At 34.8% G+C, this 27,980-nt stretch overlaps 5 protein-coding genes across 11 annotated transcripts; 2 read left to right on the forward strand and 3 right to left on the reverse strand.

Annotated features, from left to right (window-relative positions):
- Positions 1-618: 618 nt before the first annotated feature.
- Positions 619-7,370, reverse strand: LOC8260934 (putative pentatricopeptide repeat-containing protein At1g19290). Of its 6 annotated transcripts, none has more exons than XM_025156857.2 (4): positions 3,629-7,370; positions 2,772-2,834; positions 2,625-2,678; positions 619-2,153 (listed from the first exon to the last, which is right to left on the reverse strand). In XM_025156857.2, exon 1 carries the CDS (start codon positions 6,798-6,800, stop codon positions 3,957-3,959), a length of 2,844 nt encoding a protein of 947 aa, XP_025012625.2. In that variant the 5' UTR covers positions 6,801-7,370; the 3' UTR covers positions 619-2,153; positions 2,625-2,678; positions 2,772-2,834; positions 3,629-3,956. The 6 variants fall into 6 exon arrangements, with proteins under 6 accessions (XP_025012625.2, XP_048226784.1, XP_015576393.2 ...); XM_048370827.1 differs by having other exon boundaries at positions 2,625-2,682; XM_015720907.3 differs by having other exon boundaries at positions 619-1,109; positions 1,993-2,153; positions 2,625-2,834.
- Positions 7,371-8,851: 1,481 nt separating this feature from the next.
- LOC8260932 (lysM domain receptor-like kinase 4) lies at positions 8,852-11,014 on the forward strand. The gene has a single exon (XM_002510287.3). The coding sequence runs from the start codon at positions 8,986-8,988 to the stop codon at positions 10,897-10,899; it is 1,914 nt and encodes a 637-aa protein (XP_002510333.2). The 5' UTR covers positions 8,852-8,985; the 3' UTR covers positions 10,900-11,014.
- A 79-nt stretch (positions 11,015-11,093) lies between these two features.
- LOC8260931 (protein DA1) lies at positions 11,094-17,488 on the reverse strand. The gene is made up of 12 exons (XM_015721309.3): positions 16,980-17,488; positions 16,328-16,459; positions 15,897-15,987; positions 14,985-15,219; positions 13,417-13,537; positions 13,184-13,267; positions 12,712-12,831; positions 12,408-12,620; positions 12,118-12,180; positions 11,894-12,012; positions 11,718-11,776; positions 11,094-11,630 (listed from the first exon to the last, which is right to left on the reverse strand). The coding sequence occupies exons 2-12, from the start codon at positions 16,439-16,441 to the stop codon at positions 11,323-11,325; spliced, it is 1,527 nt and encodes a 508-aa protein (XP_015576795.1). The 5' UTR covers positions 16,442-16,459; positions 16,980-17,488; the 3' UTR covers positions 11,094-11,322.
- Positions 17,489-20,198: 2,710 nt separating this feature from the next.
- On the reverse strand, positions 20,199-22,803 carry LOC8269999 (type IV inositol polyphosphate 5-phosphatase 11). The gene is made up of 8 exons (XM_002510285.4): positions 22,581-22,803; positions 22,287-22,443; positions 22,023-22,153; positions 21,453-21,529; positions 21,231-21,356; positions 20,900-21,087; positions 20,644-20,781; positions 20,199-20,541 (listed from the first exon to the last, which is right to left on the reverse strand). Exons 1-8 carry the CDS (start codon positions 22,616-22,618, stop codon positions 20,371-20,373), a joined length of 1,026 nt encoding a protein of 341 aa, XP_002510331.1. The 5' UTR covers positions 22,619-22,803; the 3' UTR covers positions 20,199-20,370.
- Positions 22,804-23,945: 1,142 nt separating this feature from the next.
- Positions 23,946-27,437, forward strand: LOC8260929 (F-box/FBD/LRR-repeat protein At1g13570). 2 transcript variants are annotated; one of them, XM_015721148.3, is made up of 5 exons: positions 23,946-24,281; positions 24,564-24,642; positions 25,490-26,329; positions 26,629-26,784; positions 26,951-27,437. In XM_015721148.3, exons 2-5 carry the CDS (start codon positions 24,640-24,642, stop codon positions 27,230-27,232), a joined length of 1,281 nt encoding a protein of 426 aa, XP_015576634.1. In that variant the 5' UTR covers positions 23,946-24,281; positions 24,564-24,639; the 3' UTR covers positions 27,233-27,437. The 2 variants fall into 2 exon arrangements, with proteins under 2 accessions (XP_015576634.1, XP_002510330.1); XM_002510284.4 differs by having other exon boundaries at positions 23,946-24,182.
- Positions 27,438-27,980: the final 543 nt, after the last annotated feature.

A 27,980-nucleotide genomic window follows, 5' to 3' on the forward strand; every position in this document is an offset into this window, starting at 1 on the left:
TTACGTAGTAAATTCGAAGTGATTTCTATGACATGTGGAGCCGACTCCTTTATCTGTAATTATAATCCGGCCTTTAAGAAACGATTTTTTCACTTTCACTTTCACTTTCACTACAAAGAAAAAAGTGGGAACACTTGGATCGCAAGATATGACCCGAGGGTCCACCAAGGTCTATATCTGCCGTGGTTCAATCCAAAAATTACATTAATCCTTTCTCTAGTAATCTGAGCGATGAGAAGAGGTCAAGTTGTTCATTTCCGTTTTGCTGCCATAAATTTCTATCTTTCAGAAGTGGCAAATCGGATGTAGACTGAGATGCTTCTTGGCCAGCCAAAAGGCACTGCTTACATGAAAGTGCCTACAAACTTAAGAAAACCCTGCTGTTGGATGAGACATGCCTTTCTGTCTTTACCAACTCTTTCATGTGTTTGAAGTTTTTAATTTTTCCATTTAAATGGAAAATATTGGGTTCTAACTTCTACTCCAATAAATATGACATAACACCTTTCTGCTTAATCTGGCCTTAAAATACATGCGTAATTTAAGGAGTCATTTCTTTAGAAAAAAAAAAAGGAAAAAAAAAAGGAGAATAATATTATGGAGCCATTTTCAGTTTCCTTCAAGGAAAACCTTACCCGGGCGGTGATGCCATTGCCATATTTACTTTATGATCAAAATACAAAACATAATTAGTGAGACATGCAGACCTAAATTAAATGAAAAATAAAGAAGTAGAGATAATAATCATCGGGTTGCTTTTCTCATACTTTCAGCAGGCAGATTGATTACTTTATGATCTGCTACTTAACCCATGCCATTATGCTGTGTTGGTTGAGGATGATCCCAAGTAATTACACTGCAAATATCATTTCTTTACTCCCCCTTTTAAAATTTCTAATTTAAGTGGCTTGCGATTTATCAGATGAGACAACTTCCTGAAAATCACTACGATTGCATCATATTGAGATGGACTGGGCAACTTATGCCTACGACTACGACCAACAATAGCGGAAAAGGATGTCTATTTCAAAACTATTACACCCTTTCTTCTCATAGGCTGGATTCCATAATCCTAGTAGCTCTCATTACATAGGCCGACAACTTTCATCCTGTTAATGTCATAAAATTTTCTATTATTACATGGAAAATAAAGAAGAAAATATTAGCATCCACATGATCTTGCATTAGAAGCCTCTTCTTCCATTAGAGACAGGGTAGAAGCACAAAAAAGTCTCTTGTTGTGCGACTTTGTAATGTACCTCTTGTCGTTTATCTTTTCGATCTATATGCAGAGGCTATGTGAAGTGCTTATTCAGAACTCGAAGCTCAAATTCAGAAACATTTGTTCATATGCAATGCCAAAATTCACATACTTCACATAAATGCATCTGGCAAGGTTCAATAATCCATATCAAGAAAATGACGCCTATAATTAGCAGGATCAGGTTCTCTTCCATATTGCTAACAGCCTTAGCAAGGTTCATTCAGTTTTTCATGGGGTCAACGGCTAACATGACATCCTGAAACATGTACTCATTCTTAAGAAACTTTCAATTGTGATTTAAGCATTAAATATTCTCCTGCCTCTATCCATTGAAAAAGTAATAGATATTTGATACATCACCAGTGGCCATAATATAACAACGGATCTACAATTTAAGAATCAAATTAAATTCTATGCATTATAATAAGCTTATCATGACCAAGTCTTGATGACAGCAATGACTATAATGAATCTTCAACGGTTTCCAAACAATAGATAGCAGAGATGCAGCTTCCGCTGTATTTTCAAAACATAGAAAATAATCTAACTAGATGCTCCATAGCTTCTTTTCTCTTTATCTTAAATTTCTGTCTCATGTTAATACCCAAGTAGTTATATATCTCATATACAACATATTTATCAGGTGATTATTCTATTGGCTAAATGAATGAATGTAACCAAGCACAGTAAGTAGATTTCAAGGTTTAAGAAAATACAAATTACATCACCTCATGGGAGCATCGTGTATGACTGTCAAGCTCAGATGGGTTAACCTTTTTGTAGCTTCTGTCCAAAAAATTTATCTCCAACAGGATTTTCAGGTGCAAGATATCCATTCGATAAATGCCAGCATTCATTTGTTCGGTAAGTGTTTCTTCAAGTTTATGGCCTTGCATATACAAAGATAAAGAAAATATTTCAAAACCAGGAAAGGAAAAAAAAAAATCATTTCTTGCACAAAGAAAGTTTTTGCATCTAGAATCATAATTACACAACTAAACTGAAGTTGCAGGTTCACAATTAACTACAAAAGGTAGAAAGCTGAATTGTCAATGAACTAGGAGAAACTAAAACAAATGCTTGTATAAAAAGGTTATATTTAAAAAAAAGAAAGAAAAAAAAAAAAAAAGATAACATCCCACACAATACCAAAAAAAAGAAAAAAAAGAGCTATTAAGTATGACACAAAGTAAAACAGTTTGGGGTCTCAAAATCCATGGAAGTGGTATTCAACAGTTCATTTTCATTAACAGTTCTTGCCTTGATCCATAATTTCTCTTCAATTTGTAATGTAGAAAACCATTGTGAATTTTAAACCTTCTAGGAAGAGTTCGCATATTATGGTAGCTGAACCCATTACCTCACCCCCAAGATTACATGCTATCAGTGTCCATCCCAGGAATGGGCTGCTGTCCTGGCTATCATTATCATGCAGATGATAGTGAAGCAACATCTTAACCTTAAGGTACAATTTGAGAAGTGGTGCAAGTCCAAAATACCAGCTTACCCGCGATTGAGTAAATGATGATGTGTTGTAGGTGGTGAGTTTCTCATTGCACCAAACAAGCACCTACAATAAGAGTCAGGATTTTTCATTAATGAACACATTAGGAAAATTTTGAAACTAGAATTTCAATTATATAAGCCTGATAAAGTAATTTCTAAACTCTGTTTTCTAGCCTGACTTTAGTCATTTTCCACTTGACTAATTAAACATATCAGAATGCAAGGAAGCAAAATTTTACTTTTCAACAACACAGCCTACAAGCATGAATGTACGTGTCTTGATCAGGCGGCCATACATCAATAACATGGCAGCCTACCAGTCACAAGCACATATCTTGCACAGAATAATTCCAAAACTTGAGGGATAAAAGATAGTGTTTGGTGTCCTTTTCAACAATTTAACAGAGACGTTACTCTCAAACATGCTGATTGCAAGAGCATTGTAATCGCAGTAAAACAAAAGTTCTGAAACAACTAAATTTTTCTATGGAACTCAATATCAACATTTAGCAATTTGACACTAAAGAGAATTGAACTTTTGGGAACTAGTACGGTATTTCCAAAATAAATAAATTATAAAAGAAAAAGGAGGCCCCACCTTTGCACTCAATTTCTAAACATGCATGATCTTTTGCTGCATCTACAAGAAACAGTGTACCCATGGATTTCCATACTTGACAATTGACATATCACCATGTACATTACTTAGCATCTCAACTTGGGGAAAGGACTAATTTACACCAGATTGTCAGAAACATTTTAAGAGCATATGCACTATATGCCAACAAAAACATCAAAACCAATAATTCCACAGGCAGTGAAGCAGCTATACTATAAGACAGGAAATGGAGTTCTTACACAATAATTAACTCCGACTTGCTGCAGTTTGAATTCAATCTTTGTATTCTTTCAGTTCCAAATATTTTAAATGCGGTAGTAAACCTCCAAGGAATTACACCAGTACATCCTCAGATGATGAGAGCATTGCTTTCTTTTCGCTTCCAATTTATTAATCCCTCCACAGGAATTAGACATGTATGTGACGAGAGGCATGTGGAACTCAGAGCCAAGATCCTGTATCATGGAGACTAAATTCACCCCTCGCCAACATATTACCTGGGCTTCTCAAGGAGATGAATTAAATCAAGATGACTTCCACTAAACATAACAACCTTTTAACAAACTCTTAGATTACTAAACATCCATCAACACACAGCTTCAGCATTTCTTTGGCATTTGAGAACACATCTAACTCCATCTGTTTATGAGAGATAACACCAGCACAGGGAATTGTTATGTGCATCATATTGTGAAGCTTTGCAATCTTCTTTACTTCTCCACATTTAACATGACCCTCAACCAACTTGACAAATTTGGCAAGATTTTGATCCGCAAATAGCTCTCTCATCTCATCTAAAAGGTTAGTTGCTTTTCCCATATCTCCCTGTTTACAAAAACCATAAATCAAGGCAGAATAGGTAATGAGGGAGGGAGAGATCCCTTCTTTTAACATCTTGTTTCTCAAATCCAATGCTTCTCTTGTGTTACCATTTTTACAGTATCCATCAATCAGTATATTGTAAGAAATAACATTAGGAGCTAATCCCTTCAGGTGAAGTTTATCGAAAAGCTTCTGGGCTCGATCGAGATTCCCCGATTTACAAAGGCCATTTATCAGAGCATTATAAGTAATTATGTTCGGAGCAAGACCTCTTTTCAACATCTCATCTCGTAAGCTGAAAGCATCATTCACGTTACCAGCAGCTGAATAGCCATGAATCAAGGTGCAGTATGTGAAATTATCTGGACTAAAGCCTCTTAGCAACAAGCTTGAGAAAATTTTTTTAGCATCATCAACCTTGCCAGACTTGCAAAGCCCTGCAATAGCTATATTGTACACCACACTGTTGGGCAAAGAAAAACTTTTAGAACTTTCATCGAGAGTATCTGCAATTTTCTGACTGTCTAGATTCCCATCATCTGCCTTGTGCAACCTGTCAAAGTATCCATGATCTAGAAAAACATCCAAATTCACCATCTTCTGCAATAGCATATTTGCTTCATCTATTCGACCAAGTCGATAGAGGCTACTAACAATTTTGCTGCAGATAATTACATTAGGAGCAAAGCCCTTTTCAATCATATCAAAATATGCAGTAAATGCCTTATCCAGTCTCCCTTCATCACACCAGCCAGCGATGAGGGTTCCATAAGTGACAACATTAGGAGATAATCCTTTAAGGCACATTTCAGAAAGAAGATCCATCACTTCTCTAGTTTTCTTAGACTTAAAAAGTCCGCCAATAAGAGAATTATACAACTCAATGGAAGGCAAAATTGCTTCCTTTTCCATCTTCTCCTTAACTTTAAAAGCTTCTTCAACATTTCCAAGTTTACAATATCCATCAATTAGAGTTCTATATGTTACACCGTCAGGTTCAAAACCCAGTTCCTTCATCCTGTTGAAAGTCTCCTCTGCTTCAATCATTTTCTCCATCTTACAGAACCCATTAATCATTGTATTGAAAGCATATGTACTTCTGCCATAACCCCTAGCTAGAATATCATTCCACAATGCCAAAGCCCTAAAAAATTCTCCCATCTTGAAGAGCAAATCAAGCAAAGTGCAATAGCTGACCTCATCAGGAGTCACACCTCTCTTCAGCATCAAATGCCAAACGTGTAAAGCATCCTCAAAGGCACCAACACGACATAAGCCCTTAAGAAGAGAATTATGAGTTACAACATTCGATTGAATTCCAACCCTAAGCATCTCATTATAAACACTGATAGCCTTAGTGACAAGACCCTCTCTACAGAATCCATCCATGAGAGTACTATAGCTATAAGACTCTGGTTCCAAGTCCCAGTCCACCATACGCATTAACAACCTCTCTGCCTCAGAAACTTGACCATTTTTACAGTATCCATTTATCAAAGCATTGCAAATAAATAAATTCATCCTTAATCCAACATTTAACATCTCATCTCGAAGCCTAACAGCATCATCCATTTTACAAACTCGACAATACCCATCAATCAAAACACCATAAGCATATTCATCCAAAACCATACCCTCACTTCTCTCCATTTCTCTAAGCACCTTCTCTGCTTCCTCCAACTTACATTGTCTACAATAACCTTTAATCAACAACGTAAGTGTAACCTTATTTCTCAAAATCCCCCTTTCACCCATCAATTTCAAAACCATTTCAGCTCTCTCCATATCACCAATACTAACACACCCATCAATCAAGCTATTATAAGTCACTACATTCAATTCAAAACCTAGATAATCCATTTCCTTCACAAAATCAACAGCAACATTAACCCATCCATCCTTACAGTACGCATTAACCATAATCGAACAAGTGAAAACATCAGGCACAATCCCTAACCTATTAATGTGGTCATAAACAAGAATTGCATTGGAACTTTCACCTTTTCTAACCAAGCTACTTAACAAACGATTACAAGACCGCAAACTCGGTACGCAACCGAACTTTCCCATATTATCAAACACGTGGAGTGCATTCTTTATCATTCCTTTTTCACAATAAATTTTCAATATCATATCAAAAACTGTAGGTGAAAACTTAAAATCCTCAAAAACCCTGACAAGTTCATTCCAAACAACAAGGGAAGAATAATTATTCTTAGAAGGAGTGACCAGTTCGTTCAAATATGACCTGGTTTCGTCGTACATTCGAGCTCGAGACAAAATGTGAACGAGTTTACAGTGAGAGTTAACGTTGGGTCTGAAATTGGATTGTTTAGAGGCTAATTTAAAGAAATGTAAGGAGGCGATAGGGTTAAATTTGAGTTTAAGGAGAACAGAATCGAGAATATAATCGGAGAACTGGAAATTAAGGTCCTTAAGGGCATGGTAGCGACCGAGAACAAGGAGGCGGGAGATCCGGTCGATGAGTTCGGGTCGGGTAAGTTTGGATTCGTGGCGGGGCTTCCAGTGGTATGATTTGCGTAAACGGAGGAGAGAAAGAGAAGGAAAAATTGGAGAGTATCTGAGCATTGGAGAATCCAAAACTGAAGATCAAACATTGGTATTCTTATTGTTATTGTAGCATTGTTGATGATTATCGAGCATCTCCTGTCCTGTTATAAAACTAGAGATTGCATATAAGTTTAGCCAAGCATTTCTGAGCAGCTTGTTAATCAGCACAGTGTATGTTCGTGATCGTTCAGCATATTGGACGACATGTCGTTTCCCGATATATATTAATATTAGCGAAACTCGTTCAAGCTGCTCATTTGCTCCTTCTCGCCATAAAAAGGACAGGTAGATTCCCTGGGTTTTTGGTTGTTTCTGTCAATTGGGTGCGATATCACCTCTCCCTGTGCTTGGGCTGTCAACGTTTTTACTCTCTGTGCTGGCGAGTTTTTATCAAGGTCCTCAGGTATACAATTGTTCAGTCTGGGCTAGCAATTTATCCCTTGATTTTGCCACTAGCTGCTATGGTGGCTTCTTCTCTCAGGTCTTTGGTGCAGCATCTGAGGAAGACCGTGAAAGAAGATTCTGGCAGGGAAATGTTAGCTTGGGCCCGGCCCGGCCCGGCGTCTAGTTTAGTTAGTAAAAAAAATAAAATTATATCTAGCATTCTCAAATCTATAACCTTCAATTTATAATTAAGAGTCAATACCACTTAGCTACCTATTATCTCTGTTTATAGTTTTATTGTTATTAATAATATATTAATAAAAACAAAATCCTAAATTTAAATATAACTACAATTTAGGACAGATTTAATAATTGGTCGGACCGGACGTTTTAAAAAATTTCAGGCACGGGTTTGAGCTCAGAGATATCAAAAAATTCTCGGGCCTAGACGGGCTCGGACTTATCCAAAATCAAATCAGGTTCGGTCCGAGTCCGCCCAGGCCCGGCCCATGAACAGGTCTAGGTTGGGGGCATTCTGATATTTTTCCAAATTATTGTGGGCCTATGGGCCATAGTTTGGTTGGGTAATAAGTCGAAATTTACGATTCTGAAGGGCTTGAGGCCCGTTAGTTTATGTCCATTTTGGGTGTTATGGCTGTTAGACCTCTGGTCCGATTACTGATTCCTTTGCTAAGCCCATGCAGTTTTTGTTGTACTTCTTTGGGCTTTGAGGCCCTCGTAAAGTCGATCCTCATTTCTATTTACTAAAAAATATATTATTTTATTATTTAATATTGTATTCAAATGTACCATTTACATGAATCTCACTTTCTTTATTTTAACGAAACAAAACCTTCAACGATATTTAAAATAATAGATGATTACATATTTAGTATCAAAACTATTTAAACTTTAATAATTTAGTATTTAGATTATTTTTTTATCATGATTTGAGTAGTGTAGAATTAGTAATTTAGGCAGTTAATTTTTAAACTTTGAGAAGTCTTTAAAATTATAAAAGAATTGAATTTATCATTTTTTTTCTTATGGGTTGGCCTTTTATGGCTTAGGATCTCAAGTACTTCTTTTTAATACATAGAGAGCGGTTAAACTTAGAATTATCCAAAAAATTACGGTCTAAAAAATTATCCAATAATTGAGAATTTCTGCAATAGCTACATTGTTTAAAAAACTAATTAGTATATTAGTTTGGGTACTATATTAGTATATTAGTTTGGGTACTATCAATCAGAACGAACATGAGAATTATATTTATATATGAATATTTTATATTTTAATATTAAAATATAATTATTTAAAATTGATAGATATAAATAAATTAATTATTTATGAATTTGGTATATATATAAACAGCCGGATTAAACGGGGAGGAGCAAAATGCAATGATGCAAATGGAATTAGAGCTAGAATTTGCCTACGCAAGGCAACTGCAAATAAACATGTATTGCGGGCCAGCTTAATCGCGGATTATAATTAGATTATTGACCAATCTTTGTCAGCTTAGGTACCAATAATAGTCTCTTGTCTCAACGATGGCTGCATTATTATTAACAATTTAACATAAAAACTTAGCCAAGTCAAGATTACTATTGTGTATTTGTAATATATTTAACGCAGCTATGAATAGAAATTACGCGTCAGGGCCTAATTAGTAAGTCAATGATGTTGTTTTATAATACTTTTTATAATCCTTAAACGCGTTTATATTGCTAAGCTCTGCAACAACTCTGTCTTCAACTGATTTACCTAAATCAAAGAAATTTGGATGACCAACTAACCATTTTCCTGACCGTCCACCATGGATCAGTTCTTGCTTAGCTTACTCACGCTCGGCTTGTTCATTTCTTTTACTTATGCTCAACAGAACTATTCAGCAAATTCTGCACTGGACTGCAACAGCAGTGATGAGACAGGACCATCTCCAGCATTTCTCTATACTTGCAATGGCCAAAACAGAACTTGTCAGGCTTTTCTCATCTTTAGATCTCGACCTCCTTATGACTCGGCGCCTACCATCTCAGCTCTAACGTCCGCAAGCCAAGAGGAGCTAGCAAGATTCAACAACGTTACAGGGTTATCCGAGTTCCCTCTCAACAAAGAGGTAATTGTTCCCGTATCTTGCTCTTGTTTAGGCCAATACTACCAGGCCAACACTTCATTTCAAGTCGCCAGTGACCATAGTTATTTTACCATAGCAAGTCAAACTTACGAGGGACTCTCTACTTGTGCTTCTCTTAAGAAAGCAAATACATATGGTGAGTTTGATTTGGCGCTTGGTGCAGAACTTCAAGTACCACTTCGATGTGCTTGTCCTACTGCGAGCCAAGTTCGGAATGAAACAAAGTATCTACTTACTTTTCCTATTAGCGAGAGTGATCATATTGCTGCTATTGCTGAAAGATTCAATGTAAGCAAAGAGAGTATAATTGATGCGAATGGTTTGAGAGAATCCCCAACAATTTATCCTGACACAACAATTCTCATACCCTTGACCACCGAACCTTCGAATTCCCAAACCATAATTCACGAAAACCCAACAGAGGTTTCGCCTCCTCTAGCTTCTCCTCCTGATAATAGAAGATCGAAGAGAAAACTTTATGAAAAAGTTGGGATTACAGCAGCTTGTTCTCTGTTAGTCCTCAGTATAATTGTAGTCATACTGTTTCTGCTTCGCAAAGATAGAAGACACAAGTTTCCAGAGATCAATCGCAGAAGAGAGCAGGAAGATCTTCGTCTCGAGATTGCAAGTGTTGAGCAAGTCCTGAAAGTTTTTGGACTTGAAGAGGTAAAGAAAGCAACTGAAAATTTCAGTTCCAAACACATAATAAAGGGTTCTTTGTACTGGGGCGAGTTTAATGGGCAGATCTTAGCTATTAAGAAGATGAATAGAGATGTATCTAAGGAAGTGAACATCTTGAAGAGGATCAACCACTTCAATTTGATTAAGCTTCACGGCGTATGCGAGAATCTGGGATGTTTCTATCTATTTTTTGAGTACATGAAAAATGGTTCTTTACAAGAATGGCTGTCCAGAGAAAGGTTTGAAGATGTCGGAAGCTGGAATCAGAGGATTCAGATTGCTTTAGATATTGCTAACGGACTATTCTATCTTCACAGCTTTACTGAACCTGCCTGTGTGCACAAGGACATCACGAGCGGCCACATTCTACTAGACAACAATCTAAGGGCCAAGATAGCAAATTTCAGTCTTGCACGAGCAGCAGCAAATGCTGTCCTGACAAAACATATTGAAGGGACTAGAGGTTATATGGCGCCAGAGTACGTACAAGCAGGACAAGTGACTCCCAAGATTGATGTTTATGCTTTTGGAATCGTCTTACTGGAACTGATTACGGGGAAAGATGCTGTTTTTATGCGGGATGGAAAGGAAACACTGCTTTCGAAAGCCATATTTTCTGTAATGGAGAAAGAAAATGCAGAAGCTGAGCTGGCTTTCTTCATCGATCCTAGTTTCACTGGAGGTCGCCAGAGTAAGCTGGCTCTACGCCTCGCCAGAGTAAGCTTAGCCTGCTTGACACAGGTACCAGCTAGGAGACCCAGCATGGGGGAAGTAGTGTCGACTCTGGTGAAAATTCAGACGGAATTGGCAAAATCTGAATCACTGAATGTCAACTCCATTGATGTAGCAGTTCCAGTATGGTGTTCGTCAATAGGTGAAAACGATTGGCGAGCTGAAGCTATTTCAAAGTAGTAGTTACTTGTACATTTACCAACTACTTATATAATTTACCAAATTAGGTAACAAATTCATCTACAGTGTACACGTTTCTGCCACTACTGAGATAAAACCTTTACTATTTAGATGAGTAGATCTGCCAATTGATTTCTTTAAACTGAATGCTAATGAACTGAGCTTCTTACATCATAACTGAGAGTGACACGAGATTGAAATCAAAGAATGAATATTTCTCATTAATGATAAAAATTTACTAAAATAGCTATTCAACGGCATTATAGCCACTAGAAAAAAAAATGAACACTCCTGAAAACTACTATCTAGTAAACCAATTCCAATGTGCAGTGTGCTTCGGCCTAGGGGTCATATAGGAAAAGGCCAAAGCTTTGAATCGTGTAAAATTGAGAAAAGCATTGTAAAAATTCAGGATTCAGGACTTCAATATGGAAACCTCCCCGTCATCCGAATATGGTCAAGTGTCTTTTCAAGGCCATATTTTTGCACTGCTCGCTGGCCCATTCTGAATCCATCTCCATATACTGGAGAAGTGTCTGATTCAATCTGATGCTTGAAAAATTCCCCAAGCTTCCTCTCAAATGGAGATCTTGTACCCCGTTTTGAAGCTCTTGAAGCAGACGATGATGCAGCACTGATGCCCGAACTAGATGCAAGCTGTGACTCTAACCACATGTGTGCAAGCACCTGACAAATACCCTCCTCAACGTCTTGACTGAGATGTTGGAAGCCTTCCAGAAATAAAGAGCATGTCAGCATCTGTAGATAGACAAACCCAAAAAAAGCCATCACTTACAAGTCAGAGAATAGAATTATACCTCTAAGTCGCATCCATGCATGCATCATCTCATGAGCGAGGATTGACCCTGTCAGTAATCTGCATGAAAAGAGATTTCCAGCCACACATCAAGCATCCAGCCAGAAATTATATCTACTTGTTATTGAGCACACTCTCTAGTAAGAATATAACAATGAATAAGACCTAAAGAAATACCTTGGGAGGCCAAATAATATGAGAATTGCTGTCACCTCACAACGACGCATCAATTTGTAAGGCTCTGTGACCATCCCCATTGCTCGGTTTCCGGCCCCAAACTTTGGCCGCTTTAATACCTGGTCATTCAAGGCCATTGTAATATAAATTGTTAGCCAATAATACATATCTGAAGTACAGCAGGTCCACCAAAATTCAGAAAGAAGATTCCAAAAATCACACACCCTGCTGATTGTTTGTTCCTCAGAAAGGCAAAGTCCTCTAGTTTCTGGGATGTGATAATGGCCCTGTCCAGGAAAGATTTTTGAAAACCCAAATACAGAAAGTTAAAAGGAAACGAGATTTTCAGATAAGCATTTTACTTAAACACATGGACAAAGATATATGCACTTTTCATATGTTCAATAATGCCAAAGGTGATGACTCTCTAAGAACTAGCAACGGAGCATAATTTTCAATCATGTTTTTAGTTAAAGCAGGCAATATAAAATGTTTTCAAGAAGTTTTTCCTTACATTCTTTTCTCCCTCCCGGGCTTCATTTAGTGCTTGTCTCTCAACAAGGAGCAGTGGAACATGCTGCTCCACTCTCATATTCAAACTTTCGTAAAATTCTTGTATATCAAGATAAAGGGGCTGGCACTCATTAGTATCCATGATTGCAGAGTCCAGGCACTCTAAGCAAAGCTTCCGACCATCACTAAGTGCAATATATCCCGTGTCTCGCGCCTGCATAATTTGGGAAGATACATCACAACTCTGTAAGAAATTGAGATCATCAAGATTGTCTATGCTTGCATAAGTTATGCCTCTGACTAACCTCCATTCTCTCACAACTGCAGCACCGAGGAGTACCATCATGTTCATGAGATGGGCAGTATTTCTGGATCCAAAAAGGATGTGCCCTATATTCAATAAGACCAGCAGGGTTTGTTGGAATCTGTTGACAGATGTATATATACATAATCAAAAAGAGCCAACAACCATAAACGAGTGATATGAATTAACTTCAAATGAAAGCACAGTTACATATTCTCGACTTCAAATTGAGAAACATGACATGGAAAAGTTTGATATGATGTGCAGAAAGCTCCTAAGATCTATAATCTCTCTCTTCTCTCTCTCACCAACTCTCTCTCTCTCTCTCTCTCTCTCTCTCTCTCTCTCTCAGACCAAGCTGTGCATTCACATATACTTTATTTTAGACCTGTTATATTAGCTGCCGAGACACAAACAACTAATACAACATCAGAATCAATAAGAGCTTTCGGGTAAAAGGGAGAGATACTTACAAAGTACTTGCAAACATCACATTTTGGATGGTAGCGCTCCTTGTAGCAAGATTTATGATAAGGGTAATTCCCAGTCATAGAGAACTATTTAAGAAATATTAAATGTCATGTTAGCCACTGCACTGCACCAAACATAAATCTATTTAATGTAGTAAAGCCACCAGTGATGGGATTGCATAAAATCAGCCATAAGCTAAGATACATTTGTAGTAAATCAGGAGTATAATTTGCACCTCGTAATCAGAAATTGGTAGGTTGCAAGCATGGCACCGGAAACATTCTGGATGCCAAAATGCATTAAGGCAATTTAGAAATCTTCCATGACCAATTTCAGTATTGCAACCAGCACAGATCCTACACAAAAATAAAGACAACCTTGGCTCATCTTTATTGAAAATGTATAGTAAATATGACCATAGTATATTATTGTGAAAGAGAATGGGAGCATCAATCAGGAAAATATGTGTGTGTGTGTGTGCGCAGCTCACCTAAACTAAATGTCTATGATGCAAAAACAGATATAGTTTGAGCGTGCACCAAGGTTGATGCCTATAAAATTTTCCTAAGAACTCTGAACATGCTTAGGTTTTCTACACCATCAATCATTGTAATTTCAATTATCTTTTTTATTTAATATTTTTTGGGTAAGGGACCTTTGATTAATATGGGGTAAAAGTTCCTAGTATGATAAATATATCTTTCGTGTTGGCGCCTTGACTTTGTCCGTGTCAACAAACAATTCGAAATGCCTCGACTTTTTTAGAACAGGTCCGGGTCAAAGTTGGGCTTCTCCGGGACCGGCTCCATCAACTGATCTGTCTGGGGGGGGGGGAGAGAAAAAGAGTACCGATCTCCTTCTTCCGCCCATGCGTTTTGTTCAAATGGAAATTTCTTTAGGCAAGATCCAGTTGACAGGGTCAAAGCTCTTTTATCTAATTATTTTTATAGATAGTTTTTCTAAATAAAACTCAAAATGAAAAAGAAATCCTATGATTTTTAATTTTTTAAAATCGATTTCCATGCCAAGACCTGCTCACAGAATATATTCCATTCAACCAAAATATAGTTGGTAAACTTTCTGACGATTGGCTCCTTTTGGAAGATGAAATCTTGTCACTCATCTTAACTTTCCCCATTCAAGATAATTAACGAGATTGGACAACACAAAGATATCGCATAAGCTTATTAAAAGTATTCATCTTTCATAAACGATTACAAGATTTTATGGGTTCTCTTATATTTTAACCGTTGCTTTTGCACATAAAGACTCCAAACAACTAAAACCAGCACAGATTGACATTCAAACATCAATAATAAACAAATCCTGTCTACATAAGAGAAAGAAGCAAAATCTGAGCTTGGATGGAGCTCAAAACAGGATAAATCTCGAATCACTTGGTTCCTTATATCCATAAGCTTCAGAAAGTCAATATAATTAATGCACCAATTGAAGATCATGAATGAATGATAAACCATGAACAAGATATCAAACTATGGTTATGTTAACAAAGAATCTGTTACTAAACAATATTAAGACCTAATATTACAACTACAGGCCTTAAAATAGATCAAAGTAGGGAATTCATAACGCAAAGGTAATAAAACATAGAAACATAGGCATTGAAAAATTTTACTTTATTCCAACTGGAAGGAGGTATAGAACGGAGGTGAATGACATATAATAATTTGAGGGGTTCCAAAGATCAAACAAGTATGCAACATTAAATGAAGAAATAATTAAAACCAAATTATAATTAATAGATCAGCAACGATTAAGAAGCATTAACTACGATTGAGATACCTATACCCCATTGGAAAGTGAACTGGGATGGGTTGATATACATTTCCTTGATACGCATTTCCATTGCCATTGCCATTTCCACTTCCACTTCCACTTCCACTTCCATATCCATAACCATTTCCATTTCCATTTCCATTTCCATATCCATATCCATATCGAGGAGGAGATTCGACATTCAAGATTTCTTGTATAGCTCTAGCAAGTTGTTCATCTTCTTCTAGTTGATTCTCATTATCTATCCAATAATTAATAAAATAGTTTAATTTGCAGTACATCAGAATCATGAGATTCACAGAAGGCAAAATAGTTTCATAGGCTGGAGCTGAAAAGGCTCAATCATTTTACTTGCTAATAATTCATTAAAAGAATCATAGACATACCTAGAAGGAAATAAATAAATCTTTTGACAAAGCAAAGAACCAGTACAAGTTATTGCAGAAACCAATATAAGATATTGATGCAAAAGAATATGCATGAGTTTCTCTTATGGACATGAATCTAATGTGCCTCTTTTAGATGCATAAGTATTTGTTAAGGACATGAATCTGTATCATCAGTATGATGTTTGAGACTGACAAGAAGCCTAGATTATTGTGTAAAGATTTTGGACAAAAGAAAAACATTGCCTGCAAGAAAAGGCAATGGATTGAGCACAATGCCGAGCAGCAATGCGTAATACCTACAGTATCCATGTGAGCATCTCATAGCCAAATTCATTAGCATTCACATTATTTCATCCAGTACTCATGTTACATTTCTCTGAGGTTGATAAAACAACTTATAATGTTAAGTAAAGGTTGTGGAAACACAGATGTGCACAAAAAGATGCAACGATTCAAGGACAATGCCTGGTGGCCAATATATATACCAAGAGCATACGTCAGAGTATCATCTAACAGCCATTTAACTTACTAATAACACGTTTTCCAGTTTGATTCTCCTCTAAAAGAGACCATTCTATAGCACGATTAATATCTTCATTCTCCTGCTCTGACCATTCAACCTACATTTAAGATCCAGGCTAAAAAATGTCAGTGGAAGAAGAGAACATTAGGAATCAGATTTAATTGAAACGAGATTTATACCCAAGGCTATCAAGAGACTCTTGGTAATAACATATGTCAAAGTTACCATCTTCCGATAAAAGAAATGCATCATTGGACACGTCAAGTCAAGACTCAACTATGTCAGCTAACTTCTAACATGCGCATGATTTAATCAAAAACATAAAAAGCATGGCTTAATGCATGTTCCAACCTTACAATTTAAAAAAAAAACCACAAAGGACCAAAGAAATGAAAACATAAAAGGTTCAATGGCATAGAATCTGCATTGGTAATTACCCCTGAAGTAGAAGGTGCATAATAGTTAGGATCTTGTCCATAATTTCCACGATAATGACCTTCTGAGATATTATGGCTGGAGCCTTTAAAAATTTTGCTAAGCCATTTGCTCATGTTCGATGAAGTTCCTAACTGAAAGATAAACCGTTTATACAATTATGTTAGCCAAAGCGAGAGAGATTGCTTAACATACATATAATATGTGGGATTCATAAGTAGGGTATTCTTAAAAAAAAAAATTGGTTTTGGAACAACTTGGTCAAGTCAAGTAAAAAAGAAAGGGAGGACACTGAATGCTCAATCCAGAAATTAAAAAAGTGTAGCCTAGTCATCCAAGTATTCTGCAATCTAATGATTGGGTTTTTCTTGTATGCTGCATGCAAACCTCAATTCAAGTACTAGTATAGCTAACTGAATAGAACTCTATAGCATTCCTCTTAGCAATCATTAGAAAAGACATAACTCTATAACAAGCAAAATCATTAAGCAAACCCAGCTTCAGCTACAAAATATCTAACACTACATAATGGAGAGAGAAAGAATTTTGAAGCTCAACAAGTTCATTAAATTCACAAAAAATGACATTTTGATTTTAGCTTTCAACAACCAAAAAAAAAAAGATAGAGAATTGAATAACAGAAGAGTGACTCGCCTATAAAGAAATCAAGAAACTGCAAGTTATGGTGGAAACAGAAGAAACCCAGATCAGATTAGATCCCAATCAGCTCAAGAAGGCTACAAATTTGACAAGCTCCCAAAGAAAATATACTCAATCTTGCTAAAACCCTTCAATATTTTTCCGTGTGTATCAAAACTATGAATGATAACAATCTATTGAACAAAAATGTAAAATATGTTAATTTTCAAGAAAAAGAACCTTATTAAGAATTGAGGAAGAGATTCACGTGTAAGAGACAAAAAAAAAACAAAAAAATAAGAAAAACAAAGAAACGCAAGACAAATACGCTAAGAATGTAGGTAAGTGAGGGTGCTTGAATTGTACGCAAAATTGAAAGTCAAATTTAGACAAATAAACCGTAATCACAAAGATTTAAAGATCAAAACAGAGCTTTAGTTACAAAACCAAATTGGGTTGTTGGCTATTTAAAATATAAACTATATGATTGTACTTTTCTTTACGAATTTGGAATCGCAAATGTATCATATCATACGTATGCTTTGGAGGGGGGGTCCCTTGTATTTCTTCTACAAGAAGACCCCAAAGAAGGTCCTTTGGAGAACGCGTAGCAACGAATGTGAATTTTCCTCTTTGTTTTCTTTTTTTTCTTTTTCCTAATCTTTCTTTTTCAACAGAAAAAAAGTGTTAAATTTTAATGTTGTTTTGTTTTAGGTAATGAAGTGGCTGAGTTTAGTACTTTAGTGGAATGAAAGTTGAGTCACACGAGGACTAAGTTGCAAAGTAACAAAATTATCCAAATACTACGAATTTTAATATTTTTTTTTAAGATTGGGAATAAATCTTAAAATGTTTGAAGATGAAAAGGAAAAGGTGAATGAGGTTAGAATCAAATGACAATGCCAACTGCTTGGTATTAGATTCCCTAAACTTTAGATGCAGTCATTAAAAAGTTCCCATGGAAAAGCCCGAAAAAGAAAATGACTAAAAGAAAAATATAACTTTAGATTCAAAAAATTGACTTTACATCCAAGCTTTTATAATAGCATACTGCCAGTTCGGTAAATTAATGCAAAAATAGTAATAATTTTAATTATATATAGAATAAAAGGGAATACATAATATTTCTTTAATCAATTACTAATGAGTATTAAAAAACGTACATTAAATTGCTATTAATAGAAAATAAAAAGATATATGCTCATCAAGGTTCATGACAATTCGCCCTAAAATTCATACAGAAACAAAAATAAATCAATGAGCATCCATATTTTTAATGAGTACAAAAGATACAAAGTGACAGTTTTTTTAGTAAACTCAATTAATTTATAGTTAAAATTTTTGAAATCCAATAAATTATAATTATTGCATTATTTATATTTGATAGTATGAATCTAGAGCTGCACAGCACTTAACGTTATTGTTTCACTATCCGATCACGATAAAAAAATTATTATTTTTATGAAATGACAAGTTGCTCAAATTTAGACTTAAATTTTGAAACTATAATGATGTTAATAAAAATGAAACTAATTGAATCCTTGAGCAAAATGTTTTAATAACAAAATACTTAATTTTATTAATATATTATCGCCACATATTTTTTTTAAATCACATTCGTCGTCAAAATTTTAAAAGAATTGATGCTTAAGTTAACTCTATAGCTAAATTTTGAAGACAATGATAATGCTGACGAGAGTAAAAAATAATTAAATTATCATAAACTGATAATTTTAACAGTATAATATTTATTTTTATGCGTTAATTTTTTTAAAAAGACACATCATTTTATCATTAATTATTATCACAATATACTTTTTGATAATTTTTGATAATCTTTTCTATTTTTATTACTTTTTTTGAAAAAAAATATCAACTAGCTTTGTAATTTTCAAATTAAATACCTTGTAATATATTTTATTATCTTGAATTTTTTGCATTCTTATTTATTAAGCTTTCACAATAAGAAGATTAATAAGTTGTTAAAGATTCTTCTTTTTTCATTTACGAGAATTATTGCTTGAAAAAAATATTATAATATGCAATATTTCCTTTTTAAACTCAACCTTAAGCTTATAAAGTTGAAATCACTTTAAATAATTTAACTTTTTAAAATATTAAAATTTAAAATCCTTTTATTTATTGCATTCTATTTCAATGTTTTTCTTTTTTTCTTACATTTTTCAGTCCTCCACTTTTAATTGTATCATAATTTATTTATATAAATCTTTCTCAGAAGTAAAATTGTATTTTCAAGGCATAAATAAGTGCCAAAAAAATAAAACTATTAAACTAAAATAAACAAAAATCAAAACACGTCCACTAATAGAAAGCTTTATATAAATGTAACCTGTTGTAATAAAATGATTTTTATTTTATAAAGAGGTGGCATGCGGTCAATATGAAGCAAAAAGAAAAAGAAAGAAAACTATAAACGTACATGTGTCTAGATTTCAACTTTGACTTTGAAACAGAAGCTGCTCTGCTGCTCCTTTTCACATGTGATCACAATTTCTGCTGCCAACCGACCCCAGTTTTTGGTCAAACCATACCATACGCGTCTTATTTAATCTACGTATTTGTTTATCTTACTAATCCTCTCTCTGCACGTCAAACACATTGTAGTTATCCTTTTAGAAATTTACACGTGTAATGTTTTGCTGATACATACTAATTTAGGTTTAGGCCTAGCTACATTGTTAATACCACTCTTATAAAGTATAATGATCTATTTAAAAGAATTTTATATTCCTCTAATATATAGTAATTATATTTCTGATTGGAAAAATAAAATTAAAATGATAAATGTATATAATAATGACTTATTAAATAATATAACTGGTAATATTAAAATAAAATTAACTTTAATAGATTGATTGTGGATCGGAAAATTAGGATCCAAATTGAACTGTCTTGTTGGTGGGCAACAAGTCAAGGCCGGCACTCATGGCACAGGTGAAACCCAAACATAATTAAAACAACTTTGAAAATATGTTCATTTGGAGATACATTTAATTGGTCGGTCCTACTTCTATAAGAACAGTCGTTAAGTACAAAAGTGCTTTTAACTTTCCCATTACCAACAGCTAACCAGTTATATATAAACCAAATTTTATTTTCTTGTATTAAAGCATAAATCAAAATTCATATAATATTTCATAAATTAAAAATTAAAAAATCTGCTCATAACACTTTATAAATTAAAACTAAGATGATTTTGTTTTTCCAAATTTATTTTTACTAGTAATATCCTAAAATTGCCGAATTAGACAGAAACATGTACACTTGAAAAAGAAAGGTTAATTAAGCTAGCTAGCTACGTATATATATATGGAATCCACATGACATTAGTGTAACTTTCTTTACAAGGAAGAATTAGGTCAATCTACTAAAGTAATTATCAAAGTTAAGCAGGTGGTGATTGTTCATCAACTTTCAAGCAGAGGTGAGCTTTTACTGGCTTGTGATCAGAGCTGTGAATATCGTCAATGGACTCGTAACAATGTAAATTTGCACTGATTTTGTCTACATCTTCTATCTTGAACAGTATCCTATCTGTCCATGATGGCACCCGCACCTGATCATCATTAAGAAAAACAAGAATTTTTTCTGCAAGATTGATCCAGCTGCATGCTTGATAATAAAAATTGTATTACACCTGATAGATAATTAAAAGTACCTTGTAACTTGTATCGTAATTGCTGCTTCCAACGTTGTATTTATAAGTTGGTTTAAATGTCAATGTCCCCTCGCAGTATCCGTTAAAGACCTGTCCTCTTTCTGCTTCTCGTAAGAGCTGATCTTTGCTAGTGAGAAGCTGTATAAGTGGAAAAAAAAACAGAATATATTACAAAAATCTTAATCAAGAATACCTTAATTAACCATATATAGAATAAAGAAATGCACATGAATTATAATTATAATCAAACTCTTACTCTTTGAAGGTCTTCTTGTATTAGATTTCTAGCAGGATGTGTATCTATTCCCTGTATTCTGTAGTTGAGATCTCCTAACCATACAGTGACTTGGGCAGGTCTAGCATAAGGGTTCCAAGTCCTGGAGAAAAGGTTATGGGATATGTGTCTACATTGGGAGTTTCTCTCCTCCACATTTCGAGCATGAGCTGCATGCATGCCATAAATTAATGAACAAATAAATCATCTCCATTATATAAACTGTACCACCTTTAGCTAATTGCATCACTCATTTTCTACATATAATTAGACCTTGAAATTCATTGCAGCATGAAAGTAATGAGATAATTACCAGAAAGGTGGCAAGCAATGAAAACCATTCTTATTCCTTTGTAGCTGATGTAGATCGCTACAGCACCTTTTGTTCTCCTAATTAATCCTCCAAGGCCTCCAACAGAATGCTTATCCACTTTCATTTCTACAAACCAGCATTTCAAGATAGTAACAATAAATTAATAGCAGACCAAGAAGAGGAACACCAAAGCTATTACAAGTGTAGGATATTTTTCCTCACCTTTGATAAATAATCCTGAGTTCAACGGTCCAAATACATAAAGCTGAAGAGATTGCATGATGACTTTTCCTTGCAGTCTTCAGTTCGAAAATGAAGTGTAATTAATTAATAGTCAACTTATTGGTGTAAAGATATTAAACAAGTAATAATACAGTTGAAAAGATCAATTTTGTCATTGTAAACGTATATATATTGCGAACATATAATTGATGATAGCTAATGAACATGTAAACAAAATCCCGGAATCAAAGTTATTAGATAATACAATAATTAAGCCTATGATTGATAATTAAAGTCAAACTGAGTATGGACACAATCTACTGAAAAAGACAAGAAATTAATAATTGAAAGCCATATTCTTTTATTTTTTAATTTTTTTCTGGTGTTTTTCTTTTGAAAAAAAGAAAAAAATCTTTTCTGGGTTTTCACGGGTGAAATGTTGCAACTATGAAATTGCATGATTATAGCAGTTATTAGGCTTATGCAGCAATATTCTAGAACAAGAATTAATTATGAGAACATTTTAGAATAAGGAAGAGAAATAAAATAAAGGAGAAGTTGGTATCTTACATGTGAGTATCCAAAAGGACTGCCTGCAGTAATCGTGCAATGTTTTTGCGAGGTACCTCTTGGAAACCCACAACAAGTAGATCAAACTTTCGATTGCTGCCAACAAGCTCCACTAAATCTTGATATGAGACCTATACAGAGAATACAGGCCACACTATACCATCAATGATCAGCTTATATATATCCCAAAACCAATAAAAGAGAACAAAACTATTATTACTGAGCATTTGTTTCTTGAGCATGAAATGCAAGTTTTTTTTTAACCTTTCCATTCATGTTCCAGGTGACTATGCTGATGCAAAGATCAGAATTTCTTGAGAAATCGCAGCGATGATCCACCTCCACTGTTTTTATTCCATCATGCGTAGCAACATGGTTACTCATGGTAGAGTCCATTTGCTTTCTCAGGAATTTGGATCTTCTACATATATATAAATATATATGCACACAATAAAAGGCAAACAGACAAGACTAACATGAGCATCTGTTTTCCTTAAGCAACATCATAAAAAGAACAAGAATGAAGAAAAAGAGAACTTGATGATAGTGATATATTACCTTCTACCACCATGATCAATTGCATTGCAATTTCCCATTTTTTTTCGTTTATGTTACCAAATCTGGAAGACTATGAGCCCATATATATATATATATATATATATAGATATGTGCAGTTGTCTTGACAAAAACTGAAAGCTTTACGTTTCTCTTATCAGTGAGGCAGAGAAACAGCTAGCTTGCTCATTTGATTTGGACGCAGAGGGAAGATGTTCATGTTATATAGAAACGGAAAAGTTGGGTTTGTTTTTTCGGCGGTGAACAAGTTATTGAGAATGAAAGTCAAAATATCCCAAAGATAAATGCATCTCTTATTTGATAACAAATATTTTCAAATTGTTAGGTGGGTTATAATTGACAATATATACATACCAAGTTAAATCCAACTTGAAAAGGACCATATTTTTCCACATCACTATATATAACCAAACAGCTACCAATCAATTAGCAGTTTCAATTGGAGATGAAACAACGAAAACGCCCATAAAGGAGAAATTCGTATCCTTTAAGAAACTGATGCATGATATTTGTATCCGACACATGAAAATGTCAAAATGGGTGGTATTCTGAAAAACCCAAACTGATTTCCATGGAAGAAACTTTATGCCTACTTCCACTACTTATATTTGAGCAATAAAATATAGGGCAGCCAAAAGAAAGATTAATCTTTCATTGACTTGATCAAGCTTGAACTCGTTTAGCTCTTATCTCTTAGCAGTTATAACTGCCTGTGTTGCTCTGTCAGCTTACAATTGGTTGTAATGCGAACAAACTAACTGACTTAAGGAAAGACTATCATACGCTGTGCTTATACTAGTATCCTGTGTTCAAACAAAATGGTGATTATTAGAGGCTTTGTTGAGCTGATGAAGCTTATAGTGTTAATGATTAATGAGCGCTGAAAGTGATTTCTTGTGGATTCACCCCTCCAAATTGTATATAATATCATTTAAACTTAATTATGAATTCAATTGACAATAAAACTTCGATTAGATTCTAAAATATGTAATTTTAAATATTATGAAATTATCTGGCTTATTAAATCAGTTCCATTTTTAAATTTCAAATATTTTAAATCAATTTAAATAATTTATACCTTAAGGTTAATTTGCTAGTTGTTTTACCGGTTAAATATTGCTGATTGAATGAAGTATATTTTATTCAAAAATAATGTAGCGCCAAAGTAAATGCCGACCTTCTAATTATCGTAATAACATGATTAAAATTTAAACTTATTCGTGCAACAATTTGTAACACGTAATATTAGCTCAGCTGCCATTAAGTAATTTTTCGATGGCCGCCTGAGCGGAACTCTAAGATTGACCAAACAAGATAACAATATATATTACTTCTGTTACAGGTTAGCCATGATTTCATTGTCGTCTAGTCCGGTTAGGATACCTGGCTTTCACCCAGGCGACCCGGGTTCAAGGCCCGGCAATGGAAGCGAAATTATTATTATTACTATTATTATTTTTTTTTTTGTGAAAAGAAATAAATTTCCCTCTCACGCCACTTCTCGACTTTCGAGGGCATACGCAGAGGCAGAGTCCTCACTGAAAGAGCACCATCCATCGATACTTAGAAGGGAAAAGAGAATAGGTTTAGTTTTTTCCTTTTTGCTGTCCAGATCTGATGCATCCATTGCCCACCTAATTAGCTCCTTTAACTCGTCTCTGAACATTTCTCCATATGTTTACCGTATGAATTTCGTTAGCATTATTGTCGATTGTTCATTTAATTTTTTGCTTTTGCCCCTTTTTATTTAGCGTTTAAAATTTTGTATTCGAAGTGTGTAATTGTTCTGTTAATATGCATTATATTTCAATAAATGTTTCTTACAAGTTACTTCAAGATAGATATCAAATGTAATTGTGGTGTAAGTTCTTAATCTCTGTAGTTTGGACTTTAAGATTACAATACGAAGCACTAATCTTTCTTCTTCTTCTTTTTCTTTTTTTTTTTTTTTTTCTGTGGAATTAGATTTTGACCCCATTGTAATTACTGAAGGAAGTTCCTCTTGATTGATTGGCAATCTTTCCTGGAAAATTTTGAAAAAATGGTGAGTGTGTTGCCTCATGCTTTTTAATTTTATTTTCTTTGTTTTGGCCTGAGCATGCTGGTATTCTTTTCCAAGAATGTGGCAGATGTGATTCTTCTTTGTAGCATATTTGTGTAGAAAGGCAACTTCACTTCTGGTGATTATTATTTTATTCTGATTTGTTTATGCAAATACTCATAATTATCTGCATAATATGCTGGACTTTACAGGCATGAATGATCTAAATTTACTAGATCAATATCAGCTTCCTCATTCTTTCTAGAAGCTGTATGTTAAGAACTATGACTTCTGTTAAAGACTGAAGTGGTGGTAGCTGTGCTGTCTGACTTGAGATTCCAGCTACTATTGACACAATATTGCATGTGCAGTTATTTTGTTGCATCCTTTGATCTGTAATTCTAAGTTAACCTACGAAGACAGACTAATTAATGCCAGAATAACCTGAACCATTATTATATTCCCTACACTGGAAAGTTTCTGTTCTCATCATGCACTCAGCGGTTTAGTAGTGTATATTTTAAGATTCAGTAGCTTGTTATTTGCTAGTATGATAATTGCGGGCATGTGCCTGCGCATGCGATGATCCTCCTTGAAGTGACATTTGGTAACTTTTTTTTATCAAACAAGTTTTATATCATTTCCTTTATTTTGCTAAAGTGATAGGAACTGAAAAATAGAAGGAAATATTTTGACTGGCATTCGGAATAAGGTTTTTGTGAAGTTCGAATGATGAATTAAGAGGTTCTGCATTCCTAATTCTCCATAACGTACAGACATTAGATGAACTGTGTTATCCTTATCTGTGTATATGGTATCTGATTCCTTCTTGTCCCCTTCAATATGTCAGAAGAGAGAACCACCTAAGTTCCCATGCTTAGAGACAGAGCTAGACAGAATCAGCAGCTTACCTGGGCATGTTTTAGACCAAATTTTATCACAGTTGTCAATTAGAGATGCAGTGAGAACAAGTGCTTTGTCAAGGAAGTGGAGGTACAAATGGGCTAAAATTCCACATCTTGTGTTTGATAATAAATGTGTCTCGATCCCGTCTCAAGATCAAACTCTCATCAAGGATAAACTTGTCAACATAATTGATCATGTCCTGTTACTTCACAATGGACCAATACAGAAATTCAAACTTTCTCACCGAGATCTACTGGGTGTCAGTGACATTGATCGATGGATTCTTCATTTGTCAAGAAGTTCTATCAAAGAATTTATACTTGAAATATGGAAGGGGCAGCGGTATAAAGTGCCTTCTTCTTTATTCTCTTTTGAGCATTTGATTCATTTGGAGCTATTTAACTGTTTGCTGCAACCTCCTTTAACATTCAAAGGCTTCCGAAGTTTGAAGAGCCTTGATCTTCAGCACATTACTCTGACCCAGAATGTGTTTGAAAATTTAATATTCAGCTGCCCTCTGCTGGAGAGGTTGACTTTGATGAACTTTGACGGTTTCACTCATCTTAATATCAATGCTCCAAATCTCCAATTTTTTGACATTGGAGGTGTTTATGATGATGTTACTTTTGAAAATACTTTTCAGTTAACTCTAGTTTCTATTGGCTTGTACGTGAATGTCCAAAATGACCGAAATGTCGGTCATGGGAGCTCTAGTAAATTGCTCAGGTTCTTTGCTAATCTGCCTCACATTCGAAGGCTTGAGGTACAGAGCTACTTTCTGAAGGTAATGATTCTACTGATACAATACCTTCATAACATAATTTACGCCTTGAAAAATTTTAAGTAGTGCATTGGGTTATTTGGAGCTGACATGCACCCACGTCATCATATGCATCTTTACCTTCTAATGCTTATCTTGTTATAGTAATGGTTTGTTGAAATATCATGTTCTTTATTTCATATATTTGCTTTTATTTGACTTCCACTGAAGTGATTCAGGTCTTAGTGGGTTCCACATGCTACCTTGCTGTAATTATTTGTGATTTGGATTTATATCATGGTTCAATCTTTTGTTTGCTCCAGTATTTGTCTATTGGCAATGTGCCAAGCAGATTGCCAAAACCATGCTTTGATCTAAATTACCTTTCTATACGAATAAATTTCAATGATTTGGAGGAGAATTCAGCTGCTTTGTGTCTTTTAAGAAGCTCTCCGAATGTGCAAGAACTGGAGATGCTGGTAAGCTTCTTTCCACTATTTTATTTACTTCTACAACTTGCAGGTGGATACCTTTTTTTAAAAAAAAAAAATAATTCTCCTGCTTATTCATCTCCCAAAGTGATTCCTATAGCTGTGAACCATATAGAGGATTTTGCAACTTTCTGATATCTTAGACTTGATGCAGGCTCGCCCGGAGGAGCAGACTTCTCTGGGGACAATAACTAACTTCTGGGAAGATGACCATTGGAACAATCTATTTGGCCAACTAAGACTTGTGAGAATTGTTGGGATCAGTGGTATAAGGTGTGAACTTGATTTCATGAACTTTCTGCTTTCAAACTCTCCTGTGCTTGAGAGAATGACTGTGAAGCCAGCTTCTAGTGATGGAGGATGGGAGTTGATAAAAGAGTTGCTGCGATTCCGGCGAGCCTCAGCGCGAGCAGAAATCATTTATCTTGATCCATAAGTATGCTTGGTATGGTTGCAGCATTAAAAAGAAATATGTAAAGAACATGTGAACTTCCGATGTGGATATAATATGCATTTGTGTTATTTTTGGTTAATTAGGCATTGCATAGTTAATTATCTCAAGTATATGACTAAAAATGATGGCGATTAGTACTTTTAGCTGAAATCATTTGCTTAGATGCAGAGTGGGGTGTATGATTGAATTGATAGTCCGCTATACTGGCAAAATATTTTGGTGAATCAACTGTTAATTTTCTGAGAAAGAGATAAAGAAAGGTAGTTGTTCACTGAGGAAATAGGACTGCTCCTCGGAAAAGACATTAAGATAAAACAAAAATTGGAAAACAAAAGGCACTAGCTTGTTAAAATATATGTATATATGTTTTGTAGTTGCGAGTGTTCAACCGCCTTTCTAGCGGGGCCTAGCTGAAAAGTCCGTCAACCCCAGCAAAATTCGCGGTGCACTTATTTTGACAATAGACCTCTGTTTGTTTGTTTATTTATTGATTTAATGCATGTTAAGTTTGTGATTAATATTGGTTGTCAACAAACATTCCTGCAACTAGATTGTCCTCTCATCTCATGGAACGTTCAATGCCTGTCATAGCTTGCAGGATCGATTCATCACTCTATTTTGCAGTTTATCACTTCAAAAATTTATTGGCATAAACCAAAACCTTATAAACTATCAAACTGAACAATAATATTTCTGGAAGCTAGATGCATGGATTGTGAATTTGTGAGTT

This window comes from Ricinus communis, chromosome 2, assembly GCF_019578655.1.
Source record: "Ricinus communis isolate WT05 ecotype wild-type chromosome 2, ASM1957865v1, whole genome shotgun sequence".
NCBI lineage: Eukaryota > Viridiplantae > Streptophyta > Magnoliopsida > Malpighiales > Euphorbiaceae > Ricinus > Ricinus communis.

What these genes read in the sequence shown, in the direction of transcription:
- LOC8260929 (XM_015721148.3), top strand. An exon ending in TACAGAGCTACTTTCTGAAG is followed by an intron (nt 26,330 to 26,628) that starts GTAATGATTCTA and finishes TGTTTGCTCCAG; the next exon opens with TATTTGTCTATTGGCAATGT. An exon ending in TGCAAGAACTGGAGATGCTG is followed by an intron (nt 26,785 to 26,950) that starts GTAAGCTTCTTT and finishes GACTTGATGCAG; the next exon opens with GCTCGCCCGGAGGAGCAGAC.
- LOC8260931 (XM_015721309.3), bottom strand. Translation starts at nt 16,441, where the DNA reads ATGAGCAAATGGCTTAGCAAAATTTTTAAAGGCTCCAGCCATAATATC. An exon ending in ATGCACCTTCTACTTCAGGG is followed by an intron (nt 15,988 to 16,327) that starts GTAATTACCAAT and finishes TCTTAAATGTAG; the next exon opens with GTTGAATGGTCAGAGCAGGA. An exon ending in ATATTATTTGGCCTCCCAAG is followed by an intron (nt 11,777 to 11,893) that starts GTATTTCTTTAG and finishes CTTTTCATGCAG; the next exon opens with ATTACTGACAGGGTCAATCC.
- LOC8260934 (XM_015720886.3), bottom strand. Translation starts at nt 6,800, where the DNA reads ATGCTCAGATACTCTCCAATTTTTCCTTCTCTTTCTCTCCTCCGTTTA.
- LOC8260932 (XM_002510287.3), top strand. Translation starts at nt 8,986, where the DNA reads ATGGATCAGTTCTTGCTTAGCTTACTCACGCTCGGCTTGTTCATTTCT.
- LOC8269999 (XM_002510285.4), bottom strand. Translation starts at nt 22,618, where the DNA reads ATGGGAAATTGCAATGCAATTGATCATGGTGGTAGAAG. An exon ending in CTCAGGATTATTTATCAAAG is followed by an intron (nt 21,357 to 21,452) that starts GTGAGGAAAAAT and finishes GCTGGTTTGTAG; the next exon opens with AAATGAAAGTGGATAAGCAT. An exon ending in CATTGCTTGCCACCTTTCTG is followed by an intron (nt 21,088 to 21,230) that starts GTAATTATCTCA and finishes GCATGCATGCAG; the next exon opens with CTCATGCTCGAAATGTGGAG.